This window comes from Pteropus vampyrus, unplaced genomic scaffold (genome assembly GCF_000151845.1).
Source record: "Pteropus vampyrus isolate Shadow unplaced genomic scaffold, Pvam_2.0 Scaffold216, whole genome shotgun sequence".
Taxonomy (NCBI): domain Eukaryota; kingdom Metazoa; phylum Chordata; class Mammalia; order Chiroptera; family Pteropodidae; genus Pteropus; species Pteropus vampyrus.
In genome coordinates, this window is record NW_011888997.1 from 1648366 (window position 1) to 1668023 (window position 19658).

The 19658-nt window shown below is 32.7% G+C and overlaps 1 protein-coding gene across 3 annotated transcripts in view; it reads right to left on the bottom strand.

Moving 5' to 3' along the window:
* The window catches only part of PIK3C2G (phosphatidylinositol-4-phosphate 3-kinase catalytic subunit type 2 gamma), a 274730-nt gene that overhangs the window by 218020 nt on the left and 37052 nt on the right, over positions 1 to 19658 (bottom strand). For all 3 annotated transcript variants that reach the window (XM_023538251.1, XM_011372935.1, XM_011372934.1), the window contains exons 7-9: positions 17074 to 17137; positions 6303 to 6425; positions 2012 to 2045 (exon numbers count right to left, since the gene is read on the bottom strand). In XM_023538251.1, the coding sequence (XP_023394019.1) occupies positions 2012 to 2045; positions 6303 to 6425; positions 17074 to 17137 (221 nt within the window). The remainder of the gene's footprint in view (positions 1 to 2011; positions 2046 to 6302; positions 6426 to 17073; positions 17138 to 19658) is intronic.

Consider the following 19658-nt stretch of genomic DNA (forward strand, 5'->3'; position numbering starts at 1 on the left):
TTATTAGGTGGCCAAGTTTTACTTATTTGCTGTATTTCTAAAATTACGCTCTTTGTCGAAACAGCCTAAGGGGACGAGCATAGTAAAAGGGCTGTAATTAAAATTCTCAGAGAAATCAGCAGTAACAATTAATGAGACAGAAGAGTAAAGCAGAATAAAAATAGTCCTAAAAAAGGCCTCATCACACTCTGGAGGCCAACCAAAAGGGATTCTCCTGAACAACAGGCGTCAGAGAATTATAAATTTATAGAAACATCTTGTTTCCTGGTCCCCAAATGATACTGTTGGTACTCTGTAGCAGAAAACACAGTCTTGTTAATAATACCCAACATTGTGCAAATAAACACACATCTCAAATGAATCATAAAGTTGGGTCAGAGAACTTATTAACTGAAGTCTCAGCAGGTATTTTGGGGAATCTTAATTATTTTGATAATTACTCAAACTCTACTCTTTACTTTTAGGCAGAAATACAGTTCTTGGTTATAATTTGTCTCTTCCAGGTAGTATAGAGAGGTGTACTCATGTATTATGCTTTATTTCTAGCATTCTGGATGAAAAATGCATTTCAAACATCATCAGAATGTATTGAGGACTCAAGATACTGGGCTTGGTGGTGAAATATGGAAACATAATATTTATCACATCTCATTTTACTTGGGGAAAAAGGTTGTAGTATCATGACATAAAGAAACTGACTATTTATGTCATTAAATTCATTAATTAGAATCTACAGTGGTTTAGCATAGAATATAAATCTCTGGGAACATTCCTGTGCAGTTTTATTGGATCTCGTATTCCAACCCTGGGGGAATATGAGCGAGGAGATTTTATTCCGGCATTCCTAACAGAAAGGAAGAAAGGACCAGTTCCATACAGAATACCTCCACCCGTTCACTCCACATTCTATCACTTGGACTCTGTGTTACTAATATTGTTGGAGAAGGTCCACCCCTTCTCTTCCTCTAAGGTCTTCTGGAGTTTTATGAATGTCTGGAACAGGGATTTTTCCATAGCACAGTTTTTCTTTTTCTTTTTCCTCCATACCCTCTGCCATCTTATTTTTCTCTGTGATGTGAAGTGGAAAGTTCTTCAAATATAATTGAATATCTTCTTTTGAGTGGTGGGAATTAGAATTGAATCGATATTCCTCTGTACATAACTTTCTATTGAAGACAATTAAGGGTATAGAAGACAGGGCATGGATGGGTATTTGTGCTTCACTGTCACCTCTGAATCCAAGAGTGTTTAATATCTGTGAGCCAGACAGTTTCCTTAAAGATACTCAGAGTGTTCATAAGCCAAATATCATCTGCCTATGCAAACAAGAAAATCCCTGACCACACTGCACATTAAAGATGATCATAGTTCTTATGCATATTAGGAAAACTGAGGGTCAAAGAGTTTAACTCTCTAAGTTCACAAGGTCAAAAAGTGGTAGAATTGAAATTCAAAACTTATTGTAAAAGCCAGACTCTCCTCTGCATCCCACTATCACACATCCACTATTTTCTATAGAGGCAAAGTCCTCCTTGTGGCTTGCGGTTTTATAGGCTCAGAGCCTCTGCAAACACTGCTTATTCCAGAATCTAATCCTTCTATTTTTTAGTTAGATTAGTCTTTCAAATAGACCTTGACTTTAAATGTGAAATTAGTGACTTTGAAGAAAGACGTCTGCTACTTTCCTGATATTCTTACATCAAAATATAATTAGCTAAATAAAATTTTACAGTTTCTTGAAATGGTCATAAGGATATTTTCAGTACTACTTTGATTTTTATAGATCTCTTGATTTTTCCCATTTTTTAAAAAATGTTAGGCTAAAAGTTTAGAGTGCGGATAGTTATTCACTTGCAGAATAATCACTTCTATTAGTAAAAAGTTTTAGCAAAACATTTTTACCTCAGAAGACATTTTGTATGTGTTTGTGTTACCATATTTGGATGAAAATTTGAATTATTTTTGGTTCTATAACTTGTTTTTTTAAAAAATGGGTACGTATATGTTTTACCTTTTGCTGAAGTCTCAGAATTTTGATGAAAATTCTAAAAAATAAAAATGGGTGCAAAGACACACTAGTTATTCAGAAAACAATTTCACAAAACAGTTAAACCTTTAATATCCCATATCTAAACATAGATATTTCTCTGGCATGATAAAAAAGACACTGTTTCTTTTTGTCATATATAAATGTTGCTTATTAAGCAGAGGAAATCTAAATTGTAAGATGGAAGAAAAGCCTGAATATTATAATGAACAACTTAGGTTATTTGATTTTTTAAAAAATAAATTTCTAGAATAAGCTCAGCCTTTTTCATACTATTAGAACAGTTCTACAGAGATAGAGTAAACTCAATCCCCCTTCCGCAACCATGACTAATCTTTTGATATAGGTGCATTTTTAATTCTATCTGTTTAGTGTGTTCTGTTCTTATTAGCAGTCATTCAGATGCCAGTTTTGGGCTGCAGGAAAGAGGGCTGGGTGTAAGTGGGAAAATCATATAGATCCACTATGTAATTTCATTTTTTTCTTTCTTTTTAGGATATTGAAAAAATAATAGTAAAACACTAAAGATCATCTCCTAAATTAAAAAAAAATACTATCTGAAATTTAATTATTTCGTGGTCATTTAAGTTCATATTCATTAGTATGGTGGTTTTGTTTATTTATATATTTGTTGGCTTGTTTATTTACATTTATTTTTGTTGCAGACCTCGATTACTTTAGTGGTTTGGGATTTGCTAGTTTTAACTTCATTATTGTGAAAATTATACAGTGATTCACAGATTCACTAAAAATAAGATTTCAGTCCAAATGCAAATTCAATTTTATAATAAGGTCTATTTAAAAATGACACTAGGTTTATTTTTAAGTAAATCTAATTCATGAAAAGTTTGATTTCTCAAAGAAGCTAGGAAATAATTGTCTTCCAAAACAAGAAGCTTGCTACAGTATTTCTTTAAAGAGAAAACACTTTTATCATGTTTAAAAGGCAATTAAACCTATATACAACTTTTCACTTAAAAGCATCATTCATGTGGACTTTTTCAGAAACATTTGTCTTGGATAAAATATTTCACCTGGTCATAGTTTCAACCACTATTCTAAAAACTACAAATAAAATCTTTACTCCATCTATGTGGTTGAGACTATTGAAGATGTTAGCTTGACTTAACTAGAATTCAATTTATTCAGAAATAAAAAGCTGTATTTTAAAATCACCATGGCAGCCACCTACAGAACAATGTGTAAGGCCATATTTTTCACTTTGTGGTTCATTTATTGTATAAGCATTTAATTGAAATATATTATGTGAGCTTCTGGAATATAATTTTGGAGGATGGAAAATTGTTTCCAGTGCTGAGTGGGAGTATGAACTAGAGTACAACTGCATTTGTGATATAATTCTTCATCTTGCCAAAACTCACATTTAATAAATACCTAATTACTTCCCTGTGTGGCAGGAAACAGTCTCTTGCAAGTTGACCAAAAAATGGAGCCACGAGAAAGGAAAGGTTCTCAAGTTTGAGTTTGTTGGCAGAAGACTAGTATTTCTCAGTGTTTCTTTAATCTTGGTTCGTGGTGGGTGGATAGACTGAACTACTTTGGCATTGTTAACTGCAAGCAGTTGGTTACTGCACAAATTCTGTAAAATATACTTATGATTTGTGCCAACATTCTTGTGTAGGTGGGCTCATAGTTAGGATAGAAAAAGGGATGAACAAAAAGTCTGAATGAAGGTGGTGTAGAATAAGCAAACTTTTAAAGTTTTCTCAGAATAAGTAGAATCTGTTTATTAGGGGATGTTGAACTATCGATTTTGGCCATTGACATATATGAACTAAAACTGATAATTGTCAACTCTTTTCTTCATTTCTATGCATGAATAATAACATACAATTGAACGCTAATACACATATAAGAAATGTGAAATGTGAATAAGAGCTTTCCTTGAGAAGTATAATTATTCATAGCTTTCCTAAGAAATATTCAATTTCTCCCTGAAGGATACTTTTGGCTTCAGCTATATTGAAAGTTTGATATTTCAGAGAAAATTGTCATTTGTATTCTTTTAGAGAGTTTCAGAAAAAGAATGTTTTAAAAGTAAAGCTTTCTATATCTAGTAATACTTTAACATCATTTGAAATATCTCATCCTAGAATTATATCTTTCTCATTCTTTGATCAGTTGTTTCTGCTGATTCACTGAGAGCTGGACATAAAAATGGATGAACAACCAACTGGCCTTAACAGATGGGAAGGCACTTGTTCACATTCATGTGTTTGGTCTCTCCTCTGTCAAAGACTCGCATTTGTCACGAGGCTGGTGGTAATCAATGAGGACCTAAGTGGTGCTTATGTGAATTAACACCATCCTGGCCACATGGGGAAGATTCTCAGAAACTACCACCAGCACCACCCCTACTATTTCCAATAATAATAATGACTCTCATTCAAAACACTATCATCTAGATTATTAGTATTAAAATTATTTTACATTAATTTAATTATCGACATTATTTCTAATACTTAGATATTTCATATTTCATCACAAATTATTAATATTATTTTTAATAGTCATAAGAACCCTGCAAATTCTGTTTTATTTTTCTGTTTTAGAGATGAAGAAACTTGAAACTCAGAGAAATGAATTAATTTTCTAAAGGATATTCAGCTAGCAAGTGGTAGATCTCGAATTCAAATTATGTTTGCATGACCCTAAGCTCTTTGCATTTTATTATCTGCTCTAGGTGCTTGTAATGTCCCCAAAATGTGATAATCTAAGAAAAACTAGTTGTTGAAAGTTAATTCTCACTACCTTGTTATCCTGACTTAACTTTAGCTATTAAAAGATTCTTTTTAGAATTACATAATCCCCAAGTTTTCGAGTTATCAAAATATTTATTTTGAAAACATATTGGTGATAGGCTTTTCAAGACTATAATTTTCCCATTCTCACACAGAATAGAAAAATAAGATAAGATTAGATATGATCACATCAGATTTCTTACTTTGGTATCATTTGAGAAATCCATGGATTTTAATACCTATACATGAAAACAGCTTTGGAGACTATGTAGTTATTTCATTTCCTTCTACAATTGGAAAATATGAGTAGATATTTTCCCATTAAGAAAAATTTAAGGAAATAAACACATATCTATCTCAGATGTTCAATTTTGGGATTTATTGGTTATATTGTTTAAATTTTGATTTCTTCATTGCTTTGTGTTTTTAATTTTTAATAAAAGTTTATCTTGGAAATCTTTTAATTCTGTGACTCCCTTGCCCTTCAGAGTCATCACTGTTATTGATTGTATATGTAAATAAAGTATTTAAATTTCTATATTTATTATTACTATTAAATGACAAAAAAACAAGTTCTAATTAAAATAAGATATAGAAAGTCCAACTTTAAAAAATTACTGATCTTTTTCATAGTCACATATTTAAAACAATAAGCACAATGATTTATATGTATTAATACTATAGTTGTCTGCTTTCTAAATCAATCTTTTTGAAATTTCAAGGCTGGCATATTCAAGGTAATATGACCTCTACTGTTTTTTCCCATGCAGATAAGGATGCATGTAATCACTCCCTCTTATGAAGATTCACATAAACTGGCATGTGTATAGAGACTTGGGTTCTAAAAATCTCTATTTTGCCACTTATTAATACTCTATACACAAACAGTGTAAGCAGCAGATTTTAATAATGAAATGAACATGAAAATACCTGCTCTGTGGCATTGTTGTGAGGATGAGTTGAAATAAAATAAAAATTAAAAGAAGTAATATATGAGTGAAACTATTTTATTATTGAAATGTACTATTATTGGTTATTATTATTATCATAATCATTATATCCTTTTGCTTTAATCCCTTGCTAAACTAATTATAAGATTGAATGGATTCATTGTACCAGAATTCTTATTCTTTTTCTTGGGCAAAAATGACACCTACATCAGATTTTTGAGACTAAACAAAAAAATCTTATAATATTCATTTTTTTAAACTGAAAAAAAAAAGCCCATTCATCTAGATTGATTGTATGATTGATTTGTCTCACTTAGAAGTTATATTGCAGTTATAAACTTCAAAGGTGTTAAGAGATTTTCTTTTAATTTAATTAAATCATTTTGTATAATGGTCAAGTTTTCATTACCCCCAAATGATTGAAATATGTATACACATACACACAAACGCATATATAATAGTTAGTCAAGTCTTTAACTCTTCTTAATTAATTATTGAACTCAGGTTTAAGGTAATTACTGTTTAATAAATGAGTGTATTTACCTCTGCTTTTCTCTGAAGAATTTGATTTAGTTCATTTACAGCGTCTGTAATTTGTTTGGTCTCCACGCATCCCAGAACACTGCATATATTTTTGACTTCTTCAATAATATCATTCACATTTTTCTGTAGATAAAAAGAGTCATATCTTAACAGTTTATTGAAATCGGGAGGACACTAATTTATCTTTATATCTCTCTTTCCATAAAGAGGTAATAGAATAAAATGTACTTGTTTGTTCCCATGTGAAAGAAGATTCTCAAGACTGGTTATCCAATGTCCTGAGCCACAATTTGCATTGAGAAAATGCTTGAAAGGAGGACTATTGAGATTATATATATCAACTCTAACTCTAATTTAACATTATCTAAAATAAAATGGGAGAGAGAGAAGGGGGAAATGGGGAAGAAGAAGAGAGGGAGAGATAGAGGGAGGGAAGAAAGATAAAGAGAGTCATTTCTGCAAAATACTTTGAAAACAAGGCAACTGACCGCAGACCCATGTAGAGTTTCAGAATGCATCTGTTTTTGTAAGCAGTGTGCAAGAGGGCAAAATTATTAAAAATCAGATTTGCAGAGCTCAGAACAAACTTGAGACAATTAAGTCTGGTGTTAGAGTGTTCGGTAATCTTTTGATTGTACTATCCTTGAAGCAACTGATGTTTCAAAAAAATTACTGATGACACATAATTTATAGTAGTGACTAGCTCATCTTAAAATAAAAATTGCTGACTGCACTTACGATAGTTATACACAGATTTCATGGTCACAGCTCTAAGAGCCTTTCATTAGTCTTTTTATTTCTCAGCTTTTGCATGTTCTTAAATTAGCTTTCATTAAAAAAAAACTGCTCTATTTTGAGATTATTCTTTTCTGTATAGTACCATTAACTGTGTTGAGAACTATCTCTTCTCTAATTCTGTAGTAATCATCTTTTACTCTACAGTATTTTTATATACTTCGTCTATATCATTAATGATTGTTGTTTTTCAAAATATATCAACTCTGTTACCAGCATCCCAGTCATTCTAATAGCAGATTAGAATAGTTTATTTCAAAAAAAAAGTGGGAAAATATTCTCCCCCACTTTTTTTTTCACTCAGAGAGATGGATTCACGACACAAGATAGTTTTGACTCTAGTTTAGATTATTTTCTTAAAACATTATCATACAAAGACACAAAATGGGTATTATATTAAGGGAATACAGTTTGTTTCTTTTGTGGAAAAACAAAACTTTTAGTATGTTGCCAGTACCTCATATATATGATTGTATAAACACTGAGATTGGATGGCGAAAACCTAGGAAGAATAACTAATTAACACTATGAAAAACACAACCAGAATTCTAAAAATGTTAACAGACTTGATAGATGAGCTAAAAGTAAGAAGATGTGATTTAATTGGTGTATGTTTTGTCTTTCACAGATTAAGAAAATACAACCACTCAATTATAACATGGGGAAGAAAAGGGTATGAGTAATTAATGTGGAAAAAAGTCAGTTGTTTTATTCATGTGTGACCTTAATATGAATCAATATGTTAAGAGTCCCTCCACATTTTCCATGTATATAATCTGAATGAGGGTTTAGTTTGGGATATTAAACATTTGAGACTGGACTTGACAAATTGAATTTTCACAAAGGAGAGCAACCCAACTATTAATATACTGTTATTGTACACATTCAAGACATTATAGTGGACTTTATATTCATCTCTGAAGTCAGGTTATATGTATTAAAATCCTTGTTCTGCCCCATTTCCACCTGTGACCATTATCAAGTTATTTAACTTATGTGGGCCTACGTTCTCTCTTCTGTAAAATTAGAATAGTAATAATTAATTATAGGGTTGTTGTAATGATGAAATAAGATCAAATATAGAGAAGCACCTGATAGAGAATAAGGGCTAAATTTTAGCTAATTAATTCATTTTTATTTAATTAATTTCTATCTATCCATATAGAGTTTTCAGTTTATTAGAACAATCAAACACTGTACATGCCCAGATAACTAATAAAATGAAAATTAAAAATTCATAAAAACCATGAGAAGGGTACATAATATATGCTATGTTTAGTTTCCATTCATATGGTCCAAGTACATATGTGACATGTGAACTTATGAAAATCCATAAAAATATTACTAATTAAAATAACTGCAAATGCTGGGTTGACTTGGATCACCCAGTAGCTAATTTACTTCATCTCTTTCTCTAGTCTTACAGTGCTTCTAATCTATTTATCTCATTTAATCTTTAAAAATTTTTTAAGTTAAATATTATATTCATTATATTTACAAATCACTAAGATTACTACAATATATTAAGTGAAATATTGCAATAGTAGAATTAACTTGGTGATTATTTGGATGTGAGGACCAATGGAAAGGTTGGATTTAAATGATTATAAAACTTCATTCTTGGGAAATCAAGAAGATAGGGTGCTATTAATTATGGCAGGAAACAGGCAAAATGGGAAGATATTTGGTGGAATTGTTATGCATATAGTTTTGATACACAGAGCTTGAGTTTCCAAGGGGACAAACATGCAGACATAGCTTTCAGATATGTGGAAATGCAATGGTTCTAGCTCTAGCAGTTGTTGTACTGAGAAAACACACACATAGCACACAATATAAACCCCATAAACAAGAAAAAATGTAAACATAAAGCTTCGCCCAAAACAAAGACAGGACAAAGCTCTGGGTGACAGAAATTAAAAGAAGGAACCTAAGTCCAAAGCAGAAGCTTCAACATTGAGGTTGTAATAATCTGGGGAAAATATCAGACTAGATTTAGGCCTTCAGGGTTAGAGATTGGTTTTATTGCTAACATGGGATAAGAGCTGAAATTTTAGATCTAAACTAGTTGGTATAGTAGGGAGAGGGGCAGGGTTGAAGCTGATGTCTCTGAATAAACCCCTGACACTGGATAGATTGTCACTTGCAAAAGGTGGGAGGAGAAAAACAATGCCTACTCACCAGGAGAACTTTTGAGGAAGGCTTTCATTACCCAGGGGCTTTGAATGAGGGAAAATGATTACTTGAGAAACTGTGTTATGTGTAGCTGTGGAGTATTAATACATTCCCTTCTCCTCAAAATATACACAAGTGTGCATATGTGAATTCACATGTGCATGCACACACACTTCCCCGCCACCCCCCACTGGTAAGAACGGAATAATCAATCTGATTACAAATCCCATGATGGGTGATCCGCTATAGGAGAGATTCTACAGACACTAAACAGGATTAGTGCCTGATTTGAAGAGAAATCAAAGCTAGATTTGAGCATTATTTTTATGGAGACAATACCTGGGCAAGAATTTGGATGTGATTGTCCAGAGAGAGAATATAGATAGAGAGAAAAAAAAAAATTGAAAGCTGGGTCTATACCACTTCAGAATGTCTAATATTTAGATGATGGTGGAAGAAGTTTGGGTCACAGATGGAGCAGACAGAGTGCTGAGACATAAGCCATAACACTAAGATTTAATGGAAAAAAAAGGAAAGTTAAGTTGATGGAAACTTTGGCTTGGAAAAAAAGAAGAAAAGGAAAACATGATAATCACTCTTAAGCGTTCGATAGCCTGCCTGCCTTCCTTCTTTCCTTCCTTCCTTCCTTCCTTCCTCCCTCCACCCATCTCTCTCTCTCTCTTTCTTTCTTTCTTTCTTTTTCTTTTTGTTTCTTTTTCTTTTTTTTTTTATGGCCTTTCAAGTGAAAAGGGTCTTAGATTAACTGTAAATAGCTCTGGAATGATAAATTGGAACAAATTGTCACAAATTTAGAGACATTCATTTTGGATTAATATTAGAAAAAGGATCTTTGCAAAATTATTTATTTAAAAATTGAGTCGGCTGCCCTGTAAGTAGAGAGTTCCTCCACATTACAGGTATGAAAGTGATCAGGAATGGTTAGAAAAGATTTTCATTACATGGTAGTTTGGACTAGACTCCCTCTAAATTATTCTTAACCTTATGACTCTAAATTGATGAAAATAATCATGCTGAGATGTTAGTTTGTGTGCTATATTCCAAGCTTATTTTAGGAAATATATGATGTACCATAGCCTCTGAAGGAGCAACATTCTAATACTTTAATATTAAGCTTACCTTAAAGGTATTTTGAGCATTGGAGAAAATCGGTGACAAACTTTTCTCTGCATCTCTCTGGAGAAAAAAACAAAACAAAACAGAACACCATAAGGTTCCCTTCTCCCTTTCATTTAGCTGTGATGGACGCCAAAGTAATATGTGTTTAAAAAGCCATGTAATGGCTTACTATTTTTTAGTCTTTAAATGAACCTTAATGAATTTCTATTTACATTTACATACTAAAAATTATCAAATTCAATTTAATAAGTTTGGAGACAAATTTAGAATTTAGAATTATTTTCTTTCCAGGTTCAGTAGTTAGTGCTCTTATAAATTGCTTGTTCCTTAAAGACTAAAAATAGCTTTTAGAATTCTATTTCAGCTTAAAATGTAGAACTTTGGTTCCACTGTAAATGTAAAAAGGCATACAAAATTATTGTTTTTCCTGACCCCATTAGAGATTTGAGGTCATAAAGTAACCAAGTATACCGAATTCCAAAGAGTGATAGGCTGCTTCAAGGAGAGATGAAGTACACAAAATCTTTGACTTTTGACAAAGCACAGGAGAAAGAGGTGGCCACTATGCAAGAGGGTAAGAATAAATCAGCTAAAATTTTCAATTCTTAAAAGCCAGGTATAAGGTAGCATGTCAATTTGGAATATTTGGGAGTTCAAGACACAAGGAGAATTTACAACTATTTGGAAGCTCTTTTCCATGGACACCTACCAGTTGTTCAGGGGTAAATTGAAGGCAGTGCAGGAAAAAGAAGGTGCACTCAGTGGTGCAGGTAGGTAAGAGGTGATCGGCTGTGTCTGCGGGACAGGCATGAAGCCCTGCCTGCTTCTGGGGAGGCTTCTCTCATAAGTAAAAGCCTTAAGCTGCCAGTTGAGGGTACTAGGAAAATGATACTAGGAAGGAAAGAACACCCTCTGTCATCCTTATCTTAGGCAAAAAACTCTTGCTCTTGGGGGAGGGGAAGAGAAAGCAAAACAATCTACTTTGGGAGGAGAGGTAGGCATAGCTGACGATCCTTAACTGATGGAGGAAAAGCAGAAGCAAAAACCTTTTGCTCCTAGAGGAGGGGTAGGAGACCCTCTCTTGAGTCTGGGATGCTACATGGATACTCATCAGAGGTCAGGTACCACTGGAAGGAGGGGCAGAAAACTCTCCTGTAGAAGACTAACTGCAGATGAAAGGCACACATGTGGAGGGGCAGGAATTCTTATAAAATTCCAGTTGAGGTTTAAGAACAGTCTGCCTAAGGCTGTGGTTGATCATTACAAAACAGAACTCCCTTTACCCTACTACAAAAAAAAAAAAAAAAAAAAAGAGTCTATTTTGAATAATAAACAAGAGCAGAGTACTTCTGGAGGAGAGACAAAAATATTGAAAATATTGAGAGGGACCTGGGCATAGGCAAGCAGGGACTGTTGGAAGCTGAGGGTAAAGCAGGAACACTGAGAATAATAATAAAAAATCTCTGGTACCACAGGCCCCACTCTAAGTATAGGTCATAGTAGCTAACCACTGGAGGAATTTGAAGCCTGAAGTGCCCTGCTGATAATGATAGCAAAAACAAAACATAAATAAAACTCAAATCTTGACTAGATTGTATCAACACTATATACTTATAGTATAACAAAAGAAGAGCATTTCCTTCATCATCTAGGTATGAATAAAATTTGCCTCAGCTTTACTATTCTCCACAGGATGTTAATCATTCAATCAAAAATGAGGATCCATACAAAAAAAAGCAAGATGGAGCAACACATTGTCAGTAGAGGAAACAATTAACAAAACTATATAAATGACCCAGATGTTAGAACAATCAGACAAGGACTTTAAAATAACTATGATTAACATGTTACAGGATCTAATGGAAAATGTGACAACATGCATGAACAGATGGGAGTTTCATGAAAAAGCAGAACACAACATTTTAGAATTGTCAGACAAAGTCATATATGCAGTTGGAGTTCTGGAAAGGTAAGAATGGGTCAGAGAGATACTTTTGGCCAACATGTCAAAACTGTGGAATGCCACTAAAATTTAAGATCCATTAAACTACAAGGAAATTGATGTAATAATAAATAAGAAATCATAATGAAATTTATAAGACAATCCACAAACTAGCAGAATATACTTACAAAATATATAACCAAAGGAAGACTAAATAGATAAATGACTCCCATGAGTCTATTTGAAAAAGATAAAGACATGTAGAATAAACAAAAAGTTTGAACATGTAAATTATAAAAAAGGAGTTACTTTTAAAAAGAGGAAAGAATCAACAATTTACTAGTAGTTAAGGAAATGAAAATTAAGACAAATTAGATATCACTTATAGCTCATTGTAGGCAAAATTTAAAAAGTTGGATTGTACCATACATTGGTGAGAAAACGGAATAATGGGAACTCTCATATATTGTAAAATGTGTATGACCTTATAAGAAAAGTAATACCTTTTGTATTACAGTGTATTTAATAATACCTTGTAAGTCTATGACTCTAGATATATACCCTAGAAAAACCTTGATATTAGCTCAAATGTACATCAATAATAGAAAAAATAAATAAACTGAGGTTCACTCAACTAATTGAGTACTGTACAGCAATGAAAAATAAACAATTCAAAACCACATGGAACAAAGTGGATAAATCTCAAAAACAATATTGTGTGAAAGATATATAGCTCAAAAGGTACGTATAGTTTGATTCTATTTAGATAGACAGTAAAGAGAAATCTAAACCTTAAATTGTTAATGGATACATACTTTGGTGGTGAAATGGTATAGAAAAGTTACAAAATACTTTTCACCAAAGAATACCTCTTATGTAGAGGAAAAGAGATATGAAATGACACACAGGCAGTTCTTATGTTATTGGTAATATTTTGTTCCTAAACTTAATGTTTAAAATGAGTGCCTGTTCTATTATTCTTCTGTTGTTTGTATATATCTTATATGTTCTTTATGTATTACATAATTCACTGCACAAATCCCAAATAAAATGTCAGATTATGTTTTTCCTTTGACAAAACCTTTCGATGCTTTCCATATCTCACTAGGAATACAAATTATGTTGGCTAGGGATTATCTTCCATATTGACGATTTACTTTTACTTTTCATTTTTCTTTTTCTTCAAGCCTGGGAGTGCTCTGTAATAGGTTTGACTTTTAGTACTTTCAATCTGCCCTTTATTTCTGCTAAAGTACGTCCCAATTCTGCAGTTTTGCTTTATTTTCTTTGTGACCTGACTTTATCTCTTCATATCCTTGACTTCTCCTTTTGTGACCTTTCAACTGATTCTTGTTACTTATTTATTTTATCCTATTTTCTTATGATTTTTTTTGCCCCCTTCTCACATTTTATGGTCTATTGTGAATGCAAATCAATTTTACGACATTTTTCTTCTGGATCCGATATAATCTTCCACTACTAGTGTTAAAAATAATAACTTTAATGTCAATAAAGTAAGACCTGTAGTTATCTTTTCTTGAAAACTTTTAATCTTCCAGATACTATGTTATATATATTATGTGTATATATATATCTTAAGCACATTACATGTACTGTTTCATTAATTTAAAAAATATTGTTATATTTTTAATATAGTCACTCCAGTGATGAATAATATGAACTCTAGGAAGGTTAAATAAAAACTTCCATAGTTGTCAGAGGGTTGGCATATACATCTATTTGATTTTGACATCTTTGCTCCTAAATTCTGTCCTTATTGTCACTTTGTTTAAATTATGTTTTAAATTGGAACTTTTGAGTATACAACAATAAATCTGCTTGTTACTAAGAGAGCTTCAGTTCAAAAAAGTTAAATATATAAGATCTCTATGGGCCCCCATTCTTTCTACTTATATATCAAATTTTCAGCCTTTGTCTAGGGGCTGAATGAAGTTGGAATTTGGACTTGGGGAGAGAAAGGGTTAGATAAGTATTATTCTGCCTTCCTCACTAAGTCACTTGAACTTGAGTAATACAGATGCCCTTTTCTCCTGGTTATCTAGTTGGTATAATTTCTGAGTCAAGGGCTAGATGGTAAAGGGTTTGGAGATTTTTAGCTTTTTTCAAACCAAGTAGATATTTCATGAAGCCAAACTATATTTTGAAGCATGAATAGATTTGTCTCAATCCAGATTCCTCTCATTCACAATTAGTTCACCAGTCACTAGATTCTAGTATAAGTTTGTCATCAGTGTTAAGGGGCGCTAACTTTCTCTAAAAATCCTACTTGGCATTTTAATAAAAATTTTGGAGACAATACAGTAGAGGCTATTAGGAAGAAGCAACTTTGCATCAGAAGTTGATTATTTCACATAGATTGAAATCTGGTTTCACACTGCTTTGCTCTATATAAATACCACTCTATGTTATTTATGTGAATATACTGTCTTTCCAACAAAAACATCAGCAACTTCAGAGTGTGGTTCTGACTTCTCCTTCTCCTGGTTCTAGTGATTAAGTAATTTGGTAATTTGCATTAAGTCAGCATTAAGTAATACTTTAGGGGAAAATTCTTTCAAGATTCCCAATCAGAAAAAAGCCGACTCTAAAATATGTTAAATAACCATTGCTGAGTAAAGAAAATTTATGTTCAATAATATTTATGTATGTTTGTTATTTTTTAAAATCATATGTAATAATCTAAGTTTAGGAAACACAAAAACACACTATTTATCAAATTGATACTATTTTCTACATTGAGGAAATGCTACTTTATGTATTTGTCAAATAAATAGTGCAAAATTGTGAATTGATAATATTACAGTCTGTTCTCACTTCTCAGATATTTACTATTGATGCTTCATAGGAAGAATCTCATTTAAAAAGCTCATTGTTTTGGATGGAGTTTGTCTGGAAAATCACAGACACTGTGGGCTATTTATAAAATAATTCAGATGTGGGCGATGATAACTTTTGCCAGTGATAATGTAAAGATAGTATTTCTTTGATGCTTTGCCAACTTTTAAGTCATATCGGAAAAATTTACAATAGTCAATGGTTTCTTTTAAAGTGGAAATATTGGAGGCCTCATATATGAGTAATATGATCAAACTCTGTACTTGGAAAATAAGAATTGTTACAGAATTTCAGCAATTTGTGTGTGTGTGTAAAAAGATGTCCATGATACATGAACAATACTGAGATATTTAGATATTTAAAATTTATTTATAAGTAGTTTACTATGACCTCAAAAGTGTATCTACATATAGTCAAGATACATAAATGATCTAGGAATAAAGTCTTAGTCTACCCTGGGTACTCGGTAAATTTCAAATTCTATATTAGAAAGAATGACTATTACAAAGGTGAAGAATCAAACTGAAAGAAGTAATAACTATGACACTTTTATGAAACTTAAACAATCCAATTGTGAACTATTTTCACATTCTACATTTAAAATTTCCAGATTCAAGCCAGGATCAAGCAAGGAAAATGGAATTTAGAGCAAAAGGATTACAGTTTGGAAAGGAATATCAGTCATGTATTTGTCATCACTATGTCTTTAAATATTTATGTGGAATTCAAATATGTAGATTCAGATATGAATCTACATCAAGAAATATAATTTATTATTTTCAGAATCCTTTACTGTTTATTAATATTAGAGATAGTTACTTAAGATTTGTATCATTTTATTATAAAGAGTCAAATTATTTAATGGGAAATGTAGCTCTCACTTTTTAAAAAACATTCTGTATATATACAACTTTCTGTAATCATATGATGTTTTATCTGTGGAAAAATAACTCTTCCCTGGAAGAACAAGATATAAGAAATTATCTTCCTAATGGTGACCACAACTTGGATGCTTAGTTGGTGACTAAATCTCAGTAGTCTTGGACTGAATCCACCATTTTCCTCTGCTAAGCTAACTTTTCCTCTCCAGGATTTTAGTGAATTGATGTCTCCATGTAGTCAGTCAACAGCCATGAATCTAGAGGTGTTCTAGATACCTGTTCCTCTATTACTCATAGATTTGAATTAAATCATGTAAATTGCACATCTTCACCTGTTTTAAATCTGTCCCCTCCTATTCATTCCTATAGTAAAGGTTTTGTCAATGCCCTCATCATCTCTTTGGGCTAATGAAATGCTCCTCGAATCACCAATCTGTCATTCTACTGACCTGCATAATGACTCCATGTCATCAGCTGACAAATTAGACAACCATTTAATTATCAATAAAATGTACTTAAGATCCTACACATTTGCCCCTTTCTTTTGGTCTCTTTCCAGGCTCTCACCTTGAATCCTAATTGTAGCCATCCCAAATTTTATACAGTTTCCTAACCATGACAGACTGTTTTCTAACTGCTTTTGTTCATGTTGTTCTTTGAAAGTTATTCCTACTCTCTACCTTCCTTAACCATGTTCCTTCTCTGACTGGCATATTCGTTTTTCAATATTCAGATCAAATAAGTAAAATTGATAAACCCCTTTTATGTGTCCTGTATACACAAAGGTCTTTCATAAGACCTATGACACTTTATTACACACATCTATTTACTTGTCTGTTTTGCCATGACAGAATGAAAACCACTCAATGTAGATCTTCTGCGTTATTCATCTTCATATCTTAAGAAACTTGCAAAGTTTTAGAAAAAGAGTAGATGCTTAATAAATGCTTATTGAATTAATAGATGAAGTAACAAAAGTTAATACCTGGGTTTTCAATAGATATTTCAGATGGGAATCATATTTTTTGATTACTGTTGAGAGGCACTGTCTGGAAAGAAACAACAAAAAAAAAACTTTTACAATTGGGTGGGAAAGCACATTAACTTTAGCACATTTATCATAAGTTTTGCTTTGTCCATGATTTTGTAGTAAACATGGTTTTAAAAGGATTGTTGTTGACATAATTTAAAAAACTATTTTAGATGGATGCCATATAAACTTTCTATAACTTGATAGACTACAAACATACTTGAAAACTTTAAAACTCCAAAGAAATACATGACAAATTGATTAAACATCTCAAAAACTGTTCGTTATATCAAACTACACATAATTCAAAATGTAAGTTTCAAAGGGATTTATAACCACATAATGACAAATACTAACATCAACAAATGTTAAATAGAAAAAAAATGTTACATATGCAAAATCTTGTAGAATACTGCTTTCAGAATTAATGACATATATTTATAATAGATGGGGTTGTCTTTGACACCAAACTTCTGTTTTTTTCTTTCCTAAGCTTCTCTTATTGCTCCAGCTTTATCTACGCTTTGGTGAAATAGATGGGTATTGAGCAGAGATTCTTCTGGCTTCACTGTTCAAAATTACTTTTCCAAGCGTTATAGACTTTTCCTTCCTATTTGTCCTGAAAACTCCTGAATTGAATTGAATAATGAGTTAAACAACACAAAAACACAGTGTTAAAAACACACCAACATATTTTACAGTAGCTGCTGTCTCAGCCTTTATTAAATCATCATGCTAACTGGATTTCATCTAATAGTTCAAAGACAAAATGTATAGAATATATAAAAGTAAGTGGAGGTTTAAGAAAAGAAGAGTGGAAGATTTTTGCTAGTTATGGCAGGATTTTTATATAAAACCTGATCCTAAAACTTGACAGATTCCCAAGAATACATTTGCTTAAGCACCTTACCATAAGGTAGTATATCTATTTTCTAGAAAAACTAGGAATTAATGAAGGTATGTGATCTATCCAAATTCTAACAGGTAGCCTAATCAGGAAAGAATGAGGCTGAAATCAAAACTTTTGCCATCTAGTGCTTGTTCTTTTAATGACACCACAAAGTGGTCTGAGGTGAGCACGTAGAGCAGCATTGTATTTCAGGAAGCAAAGTCCTGGAAGTTACCACTGAGGCAAAGCAGGAGATTCCAGTCTCCCTCTACACGTGAAGATCAACAATTAGACAGCTGTCTATGAACAAAAATAGCTCTGTGAGAACTCAAGAATCCACTTAAGAAACTTTAGCAATGTGATATGCATCCATCAATGGATCAATGGAAAGAGAAAATGTATACACACACACAAACACACACACGCGCGCACGTGCATGCGCACACACACACAACAAAATAGTGTTTTGTCATGAAAAAGAAAGAAATCCTTTTATTTGTGACAACACTGATGAACCTTGAGGACATTATGTTAAGAGGAATAAGTCAGACAGAAATAAATACCATATGATCTCGACTGTACGTGGAATCTAAAAACAGAACTCAGAAACGGAATATAGGGACTGAAGAGTGGGCAGGTGGGGAATAGAGAGTTGTTGGTCAAAGGGTACAAACTTTCAGCTATAGGATAAATAAGATCTGAGAATCTAAGGTACAGCATTGGGCCTATAGTTACCAATATAGTATTGTATACTTAAAAGTTTCTGTGGGATAGAGCTTTAATGTTCTCATTATAACAGCAGCAAAATGGTAATTATAAGAGTGAAGGATTTGTTAACTAACCTTATGGTGGTTAACATTTTGCAATATCTTTGTGTATCAAATAATCACATTGTACACATTAAATTTATGTACTGTTATATGTCAATTGTATCTCATTAAAACTTAAGAGAAAAAAAGTAAAGAAGGTATCTAGTGGTCTTTATGAGGCTGAAAATGTACCTGTGCTAGATAACATTTGAGGATGTTCAGGTTGGGGACAGAATACCATTGAAGTGGAATAAGCACTGATTAAGAGTTAGACACCTGGTTTTAGTCATGGCTGTGGCAAAAATATCTGTATGATGGTTGACAAAATGTTGCATTTCTCTGTGTTTTGGTTTCCTTTACAGAGGAGAAGCAGTATTAAGAGTTGGGGACCCTTTAGATTGTAGTCCACCACCCTGGGGTTGTAAGGAAGACATGGAAGAGTTAGATTCTGAAGCTAGTCTGTCCTTGACAGATTTCCTCTATTTCTCATTGCAGCAGAGCTTTTGCTTGGCCCTAAATTAACCCTGTGGACACTTGTACTGCATGGTCAAGACCACCAGACTTCTGTGAGGGAGCAGGCAATGGCAAGGTGAGACAGGAACAGAATGAAAACTGCCTTTCCCTAACCATCTTCTCATAGCCTTCACTTGTCTCTCTGTGTCCCAGGTAGCAGGCAGTTAAAAGTCACAACCCTCCACCAAACCAGTTCAAAAATGGTTCTTGGCCCCCTAGGAATTTCCTACTTTTTAAAGAATTTGTCAGATTCGATGTCTTTCTCTCTATAGGTTTTCCTTCCTTCCTTCCTTCCTTCCTTCCTTCCTTCCTTCCTTCCTTCCTTCCTT